This window comes from Aulonocara sp. 'chitande type north' Nkhata Bay, linkage group LG18 (genome assembly GCF_057382095.1).
Source record: "Aulonocara sp. 'chitande type north' Nkhata Bay isolate Kocher_YH1m ecotype deep benthic linkage group LG18, A_spYH_male_GT1.1, whole genome shotgun sequence".
Lineage (NCBI taxonomy): Eukaryota > Metazoa > Chordata > Actinopteri > Cichliformes > Cichlidae > Aulonocara > Aulonocara sp. 'chitande type north' Nkhata Bay.
Window position 1 is genome coordinate 21,131,847 of NC_141361.1, and position 19,123 is coordinate 21,150,969.

At 37.6% G+C, this 19,123-nt stretch overlaps 1 protein-coding gene across 3 annotated transcripts in view; it reads left to right on the plus strand.

The window, feature by feature from the left end:
- gpc5c (glypican 5c) overlaps positions 1 to 19,123 on the plus strand; it is a 110,208-nt gene that overhangs the window by 62,062 nt on the left and 29,023 nt on the right. For all 3 annotated transcript variants that reach the window (XM_086271417.1, XM_086271416.1, XM_086271418.1), the window contains one exon: positions 15,110 to 15,230. In XM_086271417.1, the coding sequence (XP_086127543.1) occupies positions 15,110 to 15,230 (121 nt within the window). The remainder of the gene's footprint in view (positions 1 to 15,109; positions 15,231 to 19,123) is intronic.

A 19,123-nucleotide genomic window follows, 5' to 3' on the forward strand; every position in this document is an offset into this window, starting at 1 on the left:
AATTCAAACTGTGTTGAAGAATAAAGGTGGTCATACCAAATATTGACTTTCAATACTCTGTTTTTGTCTTATAAACCACTGCACCTGTTTCCCATCTTCCTAACAAAATTCAAAGCAATGACTGTGATTCAGGACTTTTACACAGTATTGTGATTCTATTGCTTTTCTATTGCTTTTTATTTGTAGTTTGTAAGAAATACAAAGAAAAGTGTATGTGACTTTTCAAATGTGCAAAAAATAGTTTTCTCTGTCAGGAAGTGATGCTTGCCTGCTTGTGATTTTCGTGTGTGGGCATCCTGGACATGACATTCGTGTTCCTCCAATCTAATGGGGCTGCATAATGTTTTCCCAGAAGTCTGTGTGGTCTATTGAGTCAGCCTACAGTATGTCTGTTGGTACATCGAGGCAGGCGACACACTGAGGTGGAGAACAGTTACACCCAGTGACAGACACACTCAGGCCTGGGAATGTCCTCAAAGCAAACCACGGGCCAATTATAGCTGTAATCTATATAATTGCCACCAGAGGCTATTAAAGCTTTAAACTCCATAGCTGTACTGTATGTTTCCATTTGTCTGTCTCTAAAACTAGAGACAGACTTTGACAAATGGCCACCATTTATTTTGTAATTTGTTTAACTTTCATGTAACCAAGAAATGACATAAATTTGTAGTTATTGAATGAGAACATAGTGGCCCTTCCACTTAGAGGAAAATAAAAACGTCAATTTAAATTTCGTTGCTTTAATGTTAATTATTTGGTTTAGTACAAGTGGAAAATAAACAATAACAAAATCGCATTTTGCAGGTTTCTTTTTTTTTTTGTCATAGAAATTGTATTTTTTTTTTAAACAATTGAACTTAATGAGAATTTATTGTATGATTTCTTAAAAAGGAGCTTTTGCATATTTTCCTGGAAACATGGTCTCTATAAACAGCTTTAAAAATTATGAATCATAAACTGTTCTGCAAACACAGGCTGTAATAAGCTTATTTGACTTGTGAATTGCATTTAAAAGATTAAATATCGTTTGTTTAAAATTTGTTTGACAGAGACCTGAAAGTCTCTGCTCCACAGCTGGTTCCAGTTATACAAGCACAGAGAAAGAAGTTAGAATTTTTTTTTATTATTATTATTATAATGTCCGTCTGTAAGGCTCATGAATGACAGACTGGAATATAAGCTTCAAAGGAAATTATGCTGATATACGTCAATGGAATAACAGTATCAGTTCTGTCATACCCTCAGCTTATTCTTAAAGCTCAGAATATTGATGCTTCATTGGATGCTGGATGCTTTCAGTACATAATAGTGGCCACATGGGTGCAGTGTGAAAGCATATTCTACCAGACAATCTGCTAAGTCTGAAGATATTACACATGCAGTCCAGCTTCATAAATATACACCATGTATTTTCCCCCCAAATGACAAAGTAGATTAATCACTCATGGGTATATCAGGGTTTGGAGGAGGAAACAAGTTTACAGAGTACATGTTAGATCTGTTTCCTTCACTTATTGAGCAAGAGTGCTTATATTACACTGTGCTACAAGCTGTGATTTGCTAATGTCAGGAATTGCTTACACGGCCATCGGGATGACAGAGATAGAGCGTATGTGGGGGAATATGAGAAAGAAACCAAGACCAAGAGCAGTCAGTTGCTTGGAGTAGGTCAATTACACCAAATTAATTCAGCTCTTTGCAGTTACTGCGATTGTTAGATAAATCGATACATGTTCATTAGCCTGGAGTAGCGCTGAAATGAAATATGCTTGGCTGGTTGGAGGATAGTAATGGGCCGATGATGAGCCAAACGAGATAGTGTCTCACCTAGCCCGAAGTAGGAAATAGAAATAAATGGGTAGAATAACCCTAATGACATCAAACACCTCCAAGCTACAAGATAATCACAGTATGTGATTACCAGTACGTATATGCACATTCTAAGTGATTCACAATAGCTTGCCATATCTCATTTCCCCATCTTTCTTTCTACCCTAAAACTGAATTCTATTCCTCTTGCTTAGTGTCTTCAGCTCCTTGACTATCCTCGGGATTAGCCTAAAGCTAGATGTTATAGAGGAGTGATTTCAAACTTTCTGGACCCAAAGTTCAATTTTTGGCTTCCTTCATCTAGACAGTGGAGCAAAGGGAGCTGCCTTTTCAGATGCAGCACTCTTTTGAAGTAGCTCTTCTTTCTGAAAATATATTTTGGTTATCAAGTATCTCTTTAGCTTGTTTGACAACATATTAGCATTAGCCAATTTGATCCCAAACTGCAATTCCTACCAGTAATCTCAATGTTGGATTAGTTGGGATTTCTTCCAGGTAAAAAAATGTTTTTTAGTTTTTTTAAAATAAAAAGAAAAAATCCATCTTGGACCATCTCGGCTATCTCAATGCTAAGAAGCATCCCAGCCTGCCTATATCATAAGATCATGGTCTGCTGTGAGTAGGGTCGACTTTTATCTTTATCCACCCAACAGTCTTATTAGACATGTCCACTCAATAATTGACTACAGAAAATATGGAGACAAGACCTGGTGTTCTGGTCACCACAAAAAGCGAGAAAGCAAATCTGACCCAAGTGATTGGGTGTGAAAGCTTCTAAGAGAAGTATTCAGAGAGTGTTGGCAGCAATTAAGCAAACTGAAAATAGGACTCAGAATAAATACTGATGGGATGCTTAATGTGAGTCAAGAAAGGCCATTTACAGGTGTTCAATAGCATTAAAAAAAGATACAAAAAAAAACAGTACGAAGAGGAGCATTCGCATGTGCAGTAACACCTTTCATTGCACAGCAGAGGACAGGCTTTTAGTGCACGATTGCCACGAGTAATTTGAGCCATAGGACCTCCAGCCATGTAGCTGTGACAGTGCAGCCACTCAATAAGCTAACTCGGTCTTGGTAAAATCACCCTGGGACCTCTTAAGAAGTGGTAAAGCAGTTGAGCCCTACGTAGTGGTGTGTAATTCCAACCTAACCCACAGCCCTAAACAGCCATAATTCATTGGCTTAAAGTGCCACAAAGACATGCCACCAGTTCAGCACAGGTGATGTGCCTCCGGTAAACTCCGAAACTTTAAAGAAGGAGAAGGAGAAAAATCTTTCATCTTGGCTGGAATGACCGTGAATGTGTAATGATACCATCCTTTATTTGACCACTGCTGTGTATTTGGTATAGGTCTGCATATTTGGAAACATGTTGGCCCATGTTACTTTGGATTGATCACTTACAAAGCACACTTGGTGCAATTTTCAATGGAATCACTCTCTTCTTAAGAAATAGGAACTTTTTATAAATACAAAGAGCATATGACACTGACATTCTGGGACAAGGGATATTCGGTAAAAGCATGTACCCCTTAACAAACCTTTTAACCCTTCTCAGCTGTAGAGTCTTTCACATTCTGGTGCATTCTGTGATCCAGACATGGTCCAGACAAGTCCATGAAAGTGACAAAGGAGGCTACAGTACAACAATAGCTGGCATACATACACACTGTGTGATATTAAATGCATAATGCTAGAGGTTTCTTACTATAGCATAACAGATAAACACAAGTGTGGTCCAGGATGTTATTGCTGTTCAGGCCATATTTTTAGTGAGATGAGCAATTCAGATGTAGTGGGCAACATGTGATGAATAGATGTAAATACCTTGTTAGACTGCCACCCCCAGTTTTACAAAAACAGTCAACAGGATGCTGACTTGAAGCCAATCTGTTCAGATGTCGTCAGATTAATGGAAGATAGCACATGTTCGAAAGAGGCATTAGTAAAAGAACGTCTTCTGACAGAAAACAGCCAAATAGGTTTGCTTCGGGTATAATGGTTAATGGCAGAAGGTGATGTGGCTGTTCGATCATATGCAGATGATTCATCTTAACCAGTACCTTTCTCCACACTTGATCAGCTTCAGCTTCAGAAGAACAACTGCCTTGACTCATGTGACCGAATGAATCAAAGGCTTGAATTAGACTAGGGTGGTTAAACTGGAATCCTCTAACCTTTTGTCTTTCCTGATGCATACTTGTTGAATCAAGATTGTGATGAAGACTATTTTCACAGTAGTCCAACAAACAAAAAACGGTCAATTTAAGGTGTCGAATATGCAACAAAGCAGCACAAGTATGGGTAGCTGTTTTTTCTGAACTCAATGCTTTTGTCCCACTGAGCTCAACTCACTTTGTTTTCTGCAGCATCATTTATAACAGAATAGAGTGGTATAAGTGTGCTGTATTATTACCCAGCTCTGTGCAAAAAGAGCTGGATTTAAAAATATTTAAATAAATCTTATAAGTATGATAAGCTAAAGTTAGAGAGCCAAGGCTGAGATGGTTTGGACATGTGGAGAGGCAGTGGATATATTTGACAAAAGATGTTGAAAATGGAGCTGCCAGGCAGGAGGAAAAAGAGAAAAACCTCAGAGAAGATTCGCGGATGTAGTGAAGGAGAACTTACAGAGGGCTGGTGTAAGAGAAGAGGATGATAGGTATAGGGTGAGATGGAGACAGATGATCTGCTGTGGTGACCCCTCGAAGGAAGCAGTCGAATATCGCGCAGGAGGCATTGGAATATATTCATATGAGTAACAGAGTAGAACTTAACTGAGCTCAGGTTCACATAGCATGTCTGAGGGAGGAGGAGAATCCCAGTACAAGACCCATCCTATTGTCTGTCTTTATTGGGTATTACAGGCAACTAAGGTACAATTGTCATGTTTCAGGATTTTAGTCATATTTCTAATCGAACTGGGGATAACTTTTTCACAGGTTTGTGTATCATTAGGGAAAACTGGAATTTTTTTGTTTTTAAATACCCAACTGATAGTTGGAACAAGGAGGAGGTTGGAGGAGACTGATAAAAAGTAACAGAAGCAAAACAAAAACATCCAAGGCCGCTTGCCCAGGTGTTTCTGAGAACTCCAAGTGACTGGAGCTGCTGATGACATGTTCATGTTGTCACCAGCTGGCTTACAAATGACAGCGACAAGAAAAAGCAAGATTCTGCAGTGTCTGTATTTGCCGGGAGGGAAATGAACAGAAAGAAAAAAAAAAGATGACTTCAACAAAAGTCTTGTTGTAGACTTGGAGAGATCATTTAAAAACAAAGAATAATAGGTGGGGGTGCATGGTGGATAAGAGTAATCAAGCATTGAATAGAAACCACACTCTTTAAGCTTGTCTGCCCTGCAAACGACCTCTCCTGATTTGCGTGCTGTTTCCCCTTGTGCATTTTCTGATGTCTAGTGCAGTTGTCCTTAGAGTACAGCTGACTACACTAACTACTATGAAGAGATTGGACAAGATATCAACCAAAGAATTTATCAGTGCTTAGTTTTTTAAATGCTTGACGTTTAAAGCATTTATTTTTAGCGTGCGGTTATCTTTGGGAATAACTGTTGGGTTTCAGGGACTGTGGCAAGCCCGAGACTGCCATTTGTATAGGCTCAAATTGCCTTACACGCCATAGATTTTTAGAGCATTTGTATGTGTTTGCTCATGTCTATGTTTATTGCCTATGGATGACCTTATGTGGGTTGGCGAGTAAATGTTTGTCAAGTGGCTCCTGACAAGTTGCCTGTTCATGGGCTTGAGGCTGTTTGCCATACAGTAAATGGCTACTAAGTTCACAGCATGTGAGAACAGTCTGGCCTTTCAGAACAAAACCTCCTGTTCAGAGTATTTCAATATGCCCAAGCCTTGCATGTAAAGTTCACTGGCTACAAGCATCTGCTCAGCGCCCCCTCCCCACACACACACTTGTTTGAAAGGGCATAAGAGAAAGGTCTAGATTTCTTTTTCAGCGGTATGGGTCTAATGTTATGTGAACAGCATATACTGTGCAGACTGATTAAAAACATGTAAAATAAATTAACATCAGACAAGAACTCGTTTTTTTAGTGTATATCTGTAGATAATTCTCCTTCCTTTATATTTTGCTTGGAAAATGGGACCAACTGGTTATGGCTGATGGCCACACCTCTCCGAAACTGCTTCTGCCAGAGGTTTCTTCCTGTTAACAGGGAGTTTCTCTCTCCCACTGATGCCAAAGTGCTTGCTCATAGGGGGTCATATGATTGTTGGGGTTTTCTATTTTTTCTCTGTATTATTGTAGGGTCTTTACATTACAGTATAAAGCACCTCGGGGGAACTGTTTTAATTTGGTACATATATATATATTAGAGGTGCAACGATACACAAAATTCACAGTTCGGTTCGGTTCGATACTTTGGTGTCACGGTTCGATATTTTTTCGATACAAAAAAATGTTCATGCTTTTTTAATTTGTCATTTATTAAAATTGTAAATATATATTTTAACTCAAAAGTACCGTTTTTAAATTTAATGTTGCTGAAACAACAAAGTAATAAAAAAAATAAATCAATCTGATCGAGAAATCACTCATCTTTGGAAAAGAGTTTATTACAGAGAAATGGCCCTTTCCAAAATAAAAGCTATACTATACGCTTCTTCTGGGCTATATTGTCAGCAGCATATTAAACTTATCAGGTCCCCATAAGGAGAATCATGTGCTAACGGTTGTATAAATGACTCGGGTAAAGTTTGTACCATGCGTGCTTGTTGTTTTTGTCTGCTTTCACTTGTCTTTGCACTAGGATGATGTAAATGTGCAGTCATATTTATTGTGTTCCCACTAGTGCTGTCAGCGTTAATCTTGTTGAAATTACGTTAACGCCACAACACGGCAAATCTCCGTTAACGAGCTACCGCGGATCGCCCCGTGCGTGGGGCTGGACGGCGTCAACACGTTAACGAGCTAACTGCGCTAACGCACTAGTTCCCACCAATGTAATTGAGCATTGCGTGGCACATCCGACATACTGTTTTACTTTTGTCCATGATGCGCTTACCTTCAGGGTCAAACTTCACATGAAGACCAAAATAGTTCCAAAGGCCAGATCTGAATAAGGGTGGGGGAGGTTCAATTTGCCATGTTGCAACGAGCTTAGCTTCAGTCTTGCTAGTGGATCTGCGCTCGGCAGTGCAGCCTAGGCGGAGTAGTCGAACGCAGATCCACTGAGCTCTCAACACAGACAGCATCGTCAGAAGAAAAGTTGATAAAATAAATGTAAAATTTATATATATATATATATATATATATATATATATATATATATATATATATATATATATATATATATATATATATGATTGATTTGAATTGAATTGAATTGGAATAGGTGCAGTAATTTATTGAACCATCTGCAAACATACACAGAAATGCAATATATAAACAGCAGATGTTGCCCGTTGAATCCAAATCTGATGATACTTCTCTGCATTCATAATTCCATCAATGAATGGATAGAAAAAACGTTTGCTTCGGTGAACCAAAAATTACTATTTATCTGTGGTGATTTTAACATTGATTTGCTAAATCCAACAAGGTTAAAAGCCATTGATGACTTTACTGACACAATGTACAGCTTATCACTATATCCAACAATAACAAAGCCAAGCAGAATAACATCACATAGCGCCACTATTATTGACAACATTTTTACTAATGTCATGGATTTCCAAATTAATAGTGGTCTGCTTGTCTGTGATATAACTGACCACTTACCAGTTTTTACTTTGTGTGACTGTGATTTAAAAAAAAATAGATACCAAGATCATGATAGCAAAGCGAACAATAAATGAAGAAGCAATTCATGCCTTCAATTTCGATTTAGCACAACAAGATTGGAGTTCGGTGTATGAAGAGTCAGATGTGGACAAGGCTTATGATAATTTTCTAGATATTTTTACTATGTGGTACAATAAACATTGTCCTGTAAACGAACACATGACAAAGAAAAAAAAGATAAAAAGTCCTTGGCTCACAAAAGGAATTATTAATGCTTGCAAAAAGAAAAACAATCTGTATAAACAGTTTATCAAAGTAAAAACAAAAGAAGTGGAACAAAGATATAAAGCATATAGAAATAAATTGACTGATATTATAAGAACGAGCAAACAACTTTATTATAGAAGAAGATTATATGAAAATAAAAACAATATAAAAGGAACTTGGGATGTGTTAAACAACTTAATTAAACAAGGATCTTCTGGAACATCATATCCTGAATATTTTACTGATGCAAATGGTGAAAATCACAACATGAGTAATATTGTCGATGGGTTCAATAAATTCTTCATAAATGTTGGCCCTGAACTAGCAGCGGACATCCCGTGTCATAAAAATGAAAATATCAGTAATATAAAATCAAATCCCTTTTCACTGTTCCTCTCAGCTACAAATGAGCAAGAAGTAATAAATATCACATTAAAATGTAAAAGTAAGTCTTCAATGGATTATCATGACATAAATATGTCTGTAGTTAAACAGGTTATTCTGAATATTGCTAGTCCCTTAACATATATCTGTAATTTATCATTTCAGTCCGGTTGTTTTCCAAAAAAAATGAAAATTGCGAAAGTAATACCACTATATAAAAGTAATGACAAACACAGTTTTACCAATTATAGGCCTATTTCTCTACTGCCTCAATTCTCAAAAATTCTAGAAAAACTTTTTAATTCAAGATTAGAAAAATTCCTTGAAAAACATCAAATAATAAATGTTGGTCAGTATGGTTTCAGAACGCAAAGAACCACTTCAATGGCGATAATTGAGGCAGTAGAAGAAATTACTGATACACTGGATAAAAATAAATATGCAGTTGGTATTTTTGTTGACCTCAAAAAGGCACAAATTTTTGGGAGTTATAATTGATAACAAAATTTCATGGAAACCCCACGTCAGACACATAAAAACCAAAATTTCTAGAAGCCTCGCAGTTTTGAACAAAGTGAAACAATTCCTTGATAAAGATGCACTTCGTACTCTGTACTGTACCCTGGTTCTTCCATATCTTACATATTGTGTGGAAGTGTGGGGAAATACATATAAAAATACAACTAATCCATTAGTCACAGTACAGAAACGAGCACTGCGTATTATTCACAAGGCTGGTTATCTAGATCATACTCACAAATTCTTTCTTCAGGCAAAGTTACTTAAATTCCAGGATCTGGTTAATTACAATACATCCATAATTTTGTATAAAGCTTTTACTAAACTTTTACCGGCAAATTTACAAACTAGATTTGAAATTCGAGAAAAGGTTTATAATGTGAGAGGCTTTGGAGAATTCAAATTACCCAGAACTCGAACAACCCGTAAAGGCTTTTGTGTGTCTGTATGTGGTGTGAAAATCTGGAACAGTCTGAGTTTACAATTGAAACAATGCAAAAATATTCATAGATTTAAATTTCTCTACAAACAGTTGGTCTGGTCACAGTATACTCAATGATGGGTTTTAGTGTGCTCTGTAATGTCTGTCCTCTTACCATTGCTGGTATGGATTCCAAAATAAAAAATAAAAAATAAAGTGTGCGTATGTATGTACATATATGTACTTGTGTGTGTAGATATATATGTATGTATATGTATGTGTGTCTGTTACTTGTAGTTATTACTGCCTGTTACCTGTGGTAATGCAATTTATAATTTATATATTCTGTATTCAGTTATGAAGGCTCTAATTGTTGGTTGCGAGCTGCCGCTTAGATGCTTGTATCTGCCCGGGGCTGTTGATGGGTCTGTATGCAATGATGGGCGTAGCTGCGGGAAGTTTATTGTTTTTTTTTGTTGATGAGTGAGTATAGGGGTGGGATTTAATAAGTTTTCTTCATCCCACTCCTTTTTCAGGCAAGTTTTGTTTTTTGTTTTGTGTATTTTATGTTCAATATAGGTATTTGTTGTGCCTGAAAATGAATAAATAAATGAAATGAATGAAATGAATTTTGAGAAGATTGTTTGCCACTTATTTCAGTCCAGTTCTTGTGTAATTTGGCATACCTCAGCTTTTCTTCCTGTTTCCCTTCCTTAAAAATGACAGGCTTCTAGACAGCCACCCTTCCCTTGAGACCATTGCAGCTGAAGGACCAGGTGTATCTCTCAGATCCTGTGTCAGATCTTTGTGAAAGTAAGTATCTGAAAGTGTCTTGACTTTCAGATACTCCAGCTGCTGTACATGGGTTTTTAAGACATTTTTCCTCCATTTGTCCAGTTTCCTCAGATTTTTCACTGCACCCCATGCTCAGATATCCAAATTTCTGCCTAATGTATTTGAGAATCACCTTCTTTGACATTTTTCATAGATTAATATGTTATTGTTAAGTGACTCGTTTGGTCAGGTACCAGGATTGAACTAAACATGAGGGGGAAAAGAAGCGAGTCTCCAAAGAAAAACTTTTAAATACCTTGGACATTAACTATTTTTTCAATCTGTGATTTAGGAAATTTAAATATATATGGCAATAGTTTTATTTAAACAAAAAAAATTATTAAGATTGGATTGTTGACATTTTTTGAATGTTAAGTAGCAAAATTTGCATGATTGTCTTAAAAAAATAACAAACATAAATCATCAAACAGGAGAACTTTAAAAAAAGCAGCTGATATAACCCACTGTGTACTAATCACAGGACTTCCCCATGAGTAACTCAACACATGTTCAATTCCCACAACAGCTGGGGGTGGGGAAAAGCTTTATTAATCATGCAGAACCGACAATTTGCTGGTTATCTTGATAGCAGTGCCATCATCCCAAGTGCAGTACCCTCTTCAGCTGAAATGGTGCCACCCACAGCCACAAAAATACACACTCTCAGTCATAGTAAACAGCCTCCTCTCCTCTCAGTTATTAATCACTGACATTATTCCCCTCCTCGCCTTGCTCTAATTCAGTCTGATGTTTGTTTCACAGAAATGATTATAGCTAGGGAAATTAACATGCACTAATGTGAGCACTAAAGGGCTTAGTTATATGTCCAGTCTATTTAGTATAGACCAATTAATGAAATAATCACAAACTAGTCACTAATGCTCTGTATTTTTTTAACATTATGTTTTGTAGAAGTAAGTTCACGGTGGATTGTTCTGGAAGGAATTCAGCGTGAAAGCATGGAAATAGAACATTAATAATGCACACAAACAGTATTATTAAGCAGCCCTTTATTTTTTTAATGCAGTCCATGTTTGCTAAAATGTTTCTATCATATTTTTTACCTTAAATGTTTGTTTTTGTAATTTTATCAGTGTGTCTTCTTACTACATGAAGCAATATCAAGCTAAAGTGTGCAACAGACCCACTAATGCTTTGGTGTGATAGCAGATTCTGCACTCTTAGTCTATCATGAATTCTGCACCCCAAACAGAGCCTCAGTAGCAGATTCTGCTCCACTGATGCATTGAGAGGAGAGATAGCCAAGTATCACAAATTCACATTTTTATCAAAGAAATGCTCCATTTGCCTTACAAAAATAAAGCTTTGCAGCAGTAATTTTGGTATTTAAGTAGCTAAGCATGAGAATATTTATAGCATTTTTCCACATTACAAAAAAGAACAAAGATAGGACTGAGAAAAGAGACTGCTGCAGTTTGTATTGCACTGTATTGATTGTCTACATAGATATTAGTCAAGCCCATTTACCTAGAAATTCTGGTTTAAATCACTCACGTACTTACTGGAGTTAAATATTGACATTACCAAAGAGAAGATGTGTGTCTGTTACCTATAGACTTAATTTTGTGTGCATAAAGCCATTTACTTTTTTTTCTTGTCTCCAAAAAACACTTCATTCTAGGTGATCTAAGTGATTGTGTACTGGGTTCCACATTGTTGCTAAATCTGCAATAATGCTTACTGTGACTTTATGTCACTAAAACAGGTCAGAATGCTAAGCACTGAATTTGTTGAGATTTCTACACCAGTTTAAACATACATTCTGTTAATCAGTGCACTGTGCTGCACACTGTTATAATTAGTGAGACATATTGTAGTGAAACTTTACCTCAAAGTAAGCCATGAACTGTGAGAGTCTCTTTTCAGTTTGAAGATTTGTTTCAGTTACAGATTACTAGACCAGACAGATTACTTTGATGTAGTAGTCATAATTCTTGAGTGACTGTCTACTCCAGTAAAAACTAATGTTGATTTCAGTACCAGTAATGTGTGCTAAGATTGTTCTCCAGTAGGAGACGTATTGTTTAGTCTTTACATCCACACTGAGACTGTTTTAGCTTGCACAGTGTTTGTCTTTTCACAATTGAATAATAGGATCCTGCTGATACAAGGCATGCATCTAATAAACTTCAGGAGAATGTCACAAAGCGTCCTGCTGATGAACATGTACATAAATTAAATAAGATGATTCTAATGAATCAAGAAAAGATCTAGATTATCCATTCATTTGAATGTCTTCATTCCTAATGTCAATCCCAGAGGAGTCCTTGGCAAAAGAAGTAATAAAGCTCCCATCGTTTAAGAAATGATCTACAATCATTTATTTGCCTGGCAAATACAGATGTGTAATCTCTTTTGCCAGTGATGCTTTATGTTTATACAGTAGTCTTTTGGGGTCATAAATCATTGAAAACTCTGAAAGATGGGATCTGTAGTTTTTAGTTGTTTTATGTTTCTTTTCATGTGACGAGCAAGAGCAGCCACAAGTGCTCTCAAAAATAAATAAATTAAAACAAAAAGAAGAGTAATTAAGTCCTTTGTGAATGTGTGAATGTTACAAGCTTAGGCAGTTGGGTTTAACAGATAAAATAGAATCAGATTCACCATGGGTCACTTTGCTATCAATCCCTCGCAGTAGCAAAAGGCAATTCAAATTCCAGATCAAATACGCATCCTTGTAATTCAATTAATGCAATATACATGAAAATATCCTTTACCTTGGGTATTCTCAAGATGACCCCCCCCCCCCCCCCCCCCCCCCAATACACCTTAAAAATGAATAATGATTTTTCATGCTTCGCCCCAAAGCCCACGAGCATTCCTTCAGGCTTTGAAAAGAGCAAAACATTTCATTTTGGGGTCAGCATCAGGGAGTACAGGTCACTGCTAGTCTGTGCTTCAGGCAGAGGGAAAGGACGCGAACAGACAAAGCTGCCTTCAAGAGTGCGCATCAATTGTGCATTCACGGGGGAGTGAGTCACTTCCATAGAAAAAGGGCTCTGAGTCAGAAGCCATAAATGTGTAGAAAGAGTTTTCAAATGCTTGGTGAGGTTCTGCATTTGAGGCCACCAGAAGGGCAGAAGAGCTAATTCTAAAAAAGAAGGAGTCATCATTTGGGTGCTGTAGCATTTGTGCTGTACTGTGTGCTCAGTGTTTAATCCCCTGAGTTATAGCGCTCGAGTGAAATTTATTCCAAAACAGTTCACTGTTGCCATTCAGAGCAAACTTATAACATCTGAATTCTGCCTTGAAATTTGCTGCATTAATTGTATGTCTATCGCGTAATCAGTTCTGGGATATCCTGCTGTGTCAGTGGTTACATCCCCTATGTAGTATCAAACAAGCCCTGCAATGAAATGTTCCAGGCCAAACGCACTGCCAGACTCACCATGACACTTCCCTTTTATTAGCATCCAATTTGATGAGCTCATTTCCGCACCAACACTCTTATCACAAGCCAAGCCTGGAGACAGTCAGACCCCTAAGACACAGCCCCCCACTTTAAACCACTGCTTAGAGGGCTGTTTGATTCTTCAATTAATCTCTTGTGTCAGAGGGGAGAAGCTGTAAGTCCAAAAGCTATTGATAGCGTCCATGTTCGGAAGACTGAGAGTTGGCAGCAAATAAGAATTTTCAGTTGTTGTCCAAGCAGTTTGTTTTGTGTGTGTGTGTGTGTGTGTGTGTGGCACACAGAAAATCTGGTTGGTAAATATCCTAAAGTAAAATAAGCACTTGAAGGAAGAAAATGAAGCATAAAATCAAATACACAAACAACGAGATGTAAAGTTAATCTGCAATGTCAGAGGATTACACAGGATTTTTTTTTTTTTTGCATCATTTTGCTGTTTCAGCAAGATGAAGGAGCACCGACCTTATCAAGACACTTCTTATATCACAGGCCAGAGATTTTTTAAGGGTCAGCACTTTTATGATTGCCTCGACTCATATTCACAAGTACAAGTATATGCAAGCACGACGACAAAAGCACTCACATACCCATAAAGACATCCTTACAAACACGCTCGCTTAAACCATCCATAATCACTTTATCAGCCTCGCGCTGCCTGCTGAAGCATCAATTGATTTGTTGCCAGTACATGTCACTCCTCTCCAGTGCCGTTAAATCTCCCAAGTATGGAAGATTAGCATCAATATATAATTCTAAAATTAATTTGGAGGAAAATGAGGGATAAGTGCATCGCATCATCGAAAGTCAATTTGTATATCTCACCCTCACCCGTGAGGTCAACTGCTTACGGTATTGGCCACAATAATACTAGACTAAAATAAGATTAATGACACAAAGAGCGAGCCAGTGCTGGTGGAGGTTACAGGAAATGGGCACACACTGATGTTGTTTTTTGTTGTTTTTGAACGCCTGTGCGAGACACTGCAGTGCTCAGTATCAGCTCCAACTGTTCAGCATTTAAACCATCAAAACTGTAAAACGTTAAATCACCGATTCTTTACGGACAAATTTCCAATCTATTATTAGACATCAAAAACGCTTCCTATTTAATTCAGGTTGGCCGCTAGAAAAGTTTAGCCTCTCTGACATCAGCTCAACAACAGCTCTGAAGAAATTAACAGCTATAGTTCCTGCCAAGCTTCAGGGCCACAGAGCATGCCAGAGTTTAAAAGGCCCAGCATGCATTTGTCTCAATCACAATTTTTACAAGGCAGAGCTCAGCTATCATTAAAATATTTCCTCACACAAGACCATGAAAAGCATCATTAAATGATCTGGATTAGATTTCAGTGTTGATGCAGGAGAGGATGCATAATGGAGCTTTTTAACGATATGTTGTTGACAAATGAGGCAAATTATAAAGACGCTGGAGTCTAACCAGGAGCCTGGCATAGTGTGTGTTTCTGATTGGTTGTAGCGTCCGAGGTATATTTCCATAGTGATAAATCACAGAGTCATATTAAATTGTGCAACTCACAGCAATAACACATTAGCAATAAGTATTTTGATATTAACAAATACATTCAGCATTGCATGTTAACAGCATAAAGATGATGTTGGCGACTAAATTGATTCCGGCTTTCTTTTTTGTCACAGTTATACAGGCAGAGTTGTAGGAAATGGTCTGTATGCCCAGAGGAATAACCCAGAGGTCAAAGTTCGCAATGTGGAGTGCACAGTCGCTGAAGCTAAGGAGAGGCTGGAGAACTTCAACACGGTAGGATGGATTTTTCAGTTATCATATGCATAGCTTAATTCTTTTATTAAACCAGCTATCATAAAAACAAGAAAATATTAATAGAAATCTGTCAAAAATGTGTTTACAACTATAAAATGTGTGCTTATTCATTAGTAGAATAACAAACTGAATTCATGTTTTAACACTAAAATGTGAGCCAGCACACTGGACATATTAATAACATTCAACCACTAAACCCATTTTGGTCTGTTCAGTAATGCAAGTAAATAGCTGTAATTCAGAATCTAATAATTTTTTTCTCTTCTTTTTGTCAATTTTTCAGCTTTCTTGTCAAATAGTTGTTTGAAAATTTATGAATAACAACAATATTTATATTTTAGCATTAAAACTCTGATTTTGAGTAAAGAGCTTAACTGTGATGGATGCACATGGTCTAATTGTTGTGTTTTGTAATTAATAACAAGAGGAATTAAGAAGATAATAATAATGCTAATAATACAGACTTGATGATTGTTGGTTGTGGACAAATGCAACTCAAAGTCTTATAAGGACTCAAATGCTATGACACATTGTCAAAAGAACTACTGAAATGTCCTTGCCATTTTCTTTTGATCCAAAGACTTGTTTTGAGCTCAGAGGCAGATATCAAAGATAAATGAAAAGGATAGTGTGTGAAAGGGAGACAGTGACAAAAAAGGGAATTACTGTGGAAAGAAAAAAAAAAGAAAGATGAGAGGCAGGAGCAAAAGGTCATGAATGAGTGACAGATAGCATAGATGACACAGGCAGCTTCAAAGTGACACTGTTTGTCATGTAGATGGGGTTTAGGGCTGAAAAGAACCAAGAAGAAAAGGGCCATTTCAGACAGTCCCTAGAGGCCATTTGAGGAGACAAACGGGCCAGGATTTGGTTCCCCTCTGCCCGCCTGCCCTTTTGTTGCCCTGAAAAAATTATGGCCACAGATAGAAAGTGCAGCGATGACTAGAGCTCTATCTCTATATCTCACTTTGCTTTTTCCGTTTGACCACTTTTATACCTGTGTGGTTTCCCATGCTTCCATCTTATGGATTTCCCTTTTTCTCTGTATTAACTGTATTTTTGTTTTAGTCTTATTTGAGTCGATAGTGTCACTCGTTACTCTTTCATCTGTACAGCAGCCACACTATATATCACTCAACCTGTTAACTGGCAGTTCAAGATCATTCCTGTTAGACCACAACATCCCATTGTGCTGGTGGCTGTCAAGTGCCTCGTTGTCATGGAAACTATGCAGAGTTGAGCGGGTGTCCTGTTGACATTTACAGACTTGAAAAGCCTACCTTGCATCTACACTAGGTGCCAGAGCTTGACTGAGCTTTATGTTTGTGCCAGATAAGAGAGAGTATCACAGAGTGTTAGCCTGCATGAAGTGACAGTCAACCAAAGAAAGTCTTGGTCGACTGGAATCGTTACTACTCTCAAACCAATCGATTGGCGGCACTGGGTGGGGGGTGATAAGAGAAGAAACGTTCAGCTTGGTCTCGGTGTAGGTGTGTGCTCCTGCGAGACCGAGGAGCTAGTGAATCTGTGGTTTGGTGTGAATGCTGTTATAAATGAATTATTAGGGCAAACACGGAAATCGACGAGTTCTGATGTATTTGCACTCAAAGCCTTGAGCCTAAACGGGGAAGTTGTTTGAACATAATAACACCGACAAAATGTAAATGTTAATTGAACAGGATACATTCATTTGGGAAAATTAAAAGCTATTAAAACACGCAGGAGGTGACAAGATTGGCTGATCAGTGAGAATTTGGCTGAATAAACAAATATCAACCAAGCTATCAACCAGTCGAACTAGAGATTACAGCACAAGTCATCACATGTGCTCATACCTGTGTGAACAGATTGCTTGCTAAGATGCAGATTTGCAGACATAGGAACACTAAAAAAGAGAAAATAAAACTGTATGTTTTCTGAAATGCTGCATATTAACTTTTAAAGTTCATCTATGCCTGACAGCAAAGATGGTCACTATTTAGACAAATACTGTAGGCCAGATAAAAGTGGTTTTGTTCTGAATGTTCTGAACATTTTTGGAACCAGAAGCTTCAATTCATCAATAACCTTTGAGCATACTTTTGCTGGATGCTGGCAAACAGTTGATAAGTAAAGGCACAAAACATGCAACATGCAATTTACCTGAAATACCTGAAAATTAATTTGCTTTTTAAAATCTATCTGCATTCATAAACAAGGACTGGAAAAGGAAGTTTTTCATTGCTCTGAGATTCAGGTGTGCTATTGGAAAGACGCACACTGCTTTGTATACAGTGGGCTGCTGAGGGGGCCTGGGAGCATGGAGCAAACCTATAAATAACCAAAAACCAGCCAGGCATGTGATTGTCATTGTTCTTGGAAGAGCTGCAAGCACATAAAAGTAAAGGTTATCTTACTAAAAGTGCAGGCAAACTATCAATTTTTATCTTTGAATAAATAAATAATGAGTTTGATTGATTTTATGTTAAATCTGATTTCATATTAAACAACAAAAAAATAGTTTGATAGTATAATGTGTGACTGTGACAGTAACAAAAGGTTAAAAAAAAGTCTGCCTGGTTTACTCTCATGGACTAGATGATTCAAAGCATAGCCTGCACAGTGTTGGTCCTCCGTGCATGCTTGTACCCCCACTTTCATCTTTTCAAAAACTCCTTTGATTTTCAGATGCTCGCAACACTTTTAAGTCCTCACTTCTTCAAACGACTGTTTAGGGTTAAGATTTCGATTGTGTGTCGATGTTAGGAGGATAATTAGGCCGTGCGTTTGTCTTCTTTCATCCTTTGAACTACTGTGGATATTTATTTCATTTTAAATGGAAATTAGATGCTGACAAATAACAAATGCACACCGACTGCTTTTAAATCATATCCATATTTTCTTTTTTTTTTAGCTTAAAAGATATTGCAGGTTTTTCAGAGAAGGTCTAATCTCAGCTTTTTCCAGATTTGAATAACTTCAATTTCCGGGATTAGTGGGCTTAAAGACGTGTATATTTTTACCTACTGAAGAGCAGTTACACTCTGAGCACTGTGGCACTAAGAGGATTGGAAAACTACTCTTGATATATCGCAGACTATGACCCATCATCTAACCATGGCACCCTTCTGTTTAAGCACTCAGATCCCTTTACAAAATGAGTATGTGTGTGAGTTTCACCCACACAACCCTACACATACAGTACACACGGGGATAGAGCTAGAGGACATGCACACAACATTTCCACGTTAAATCAAGGACATAACATCTAGAAATAAAACTAAAATACACACACACACACGGGACAAGGCTAAATCTTGACCTTCTATAAAATAGTCCATTAAATGAGTAGGCCAACTCCCCTGTCCTCCCCTGTGTACCTCCTCTAACTCTCCTCTTTCTCCTTTTCTTTCTTTTTGCCTGTAAAGGTTGCTAATCCGGACAATAAATGCTTCAAAGTAGATTTCTGATTCTTAGCCATCAGTCCAGCTGTTTTTGGGTGGGGATCATTTCACAACGGTCTATCTGTTTCCATGTGATTATTAAGTCCAGATCATTTGTCAGTTTGTCACTTTGCACTTTTGTAAATGAAAAGTCAGCGGCAACATTCAGGGTAGGAAAAAAACCCCAAAACACTCAGACGCTGATTCTCATGCTTTATTTCTATCTTTATTTCACTCAGACTCACGCCTATAAAGGGGCAATAGCATTAACAATTTTGAAAGCGGTTGCAGGATAGAGAGTTGGAAAGCATAAAGATGCAATATAGTGAGGCTGACATGTGATTGATGGGACTGACTGCAGCTTTGCTGTCTTGTTTGGCCAGTGGCCCAGATAGGTTCCACATCAGAGAAGCCACGCTTGTTTTAGACCCACACTGTGCATATCCTCTT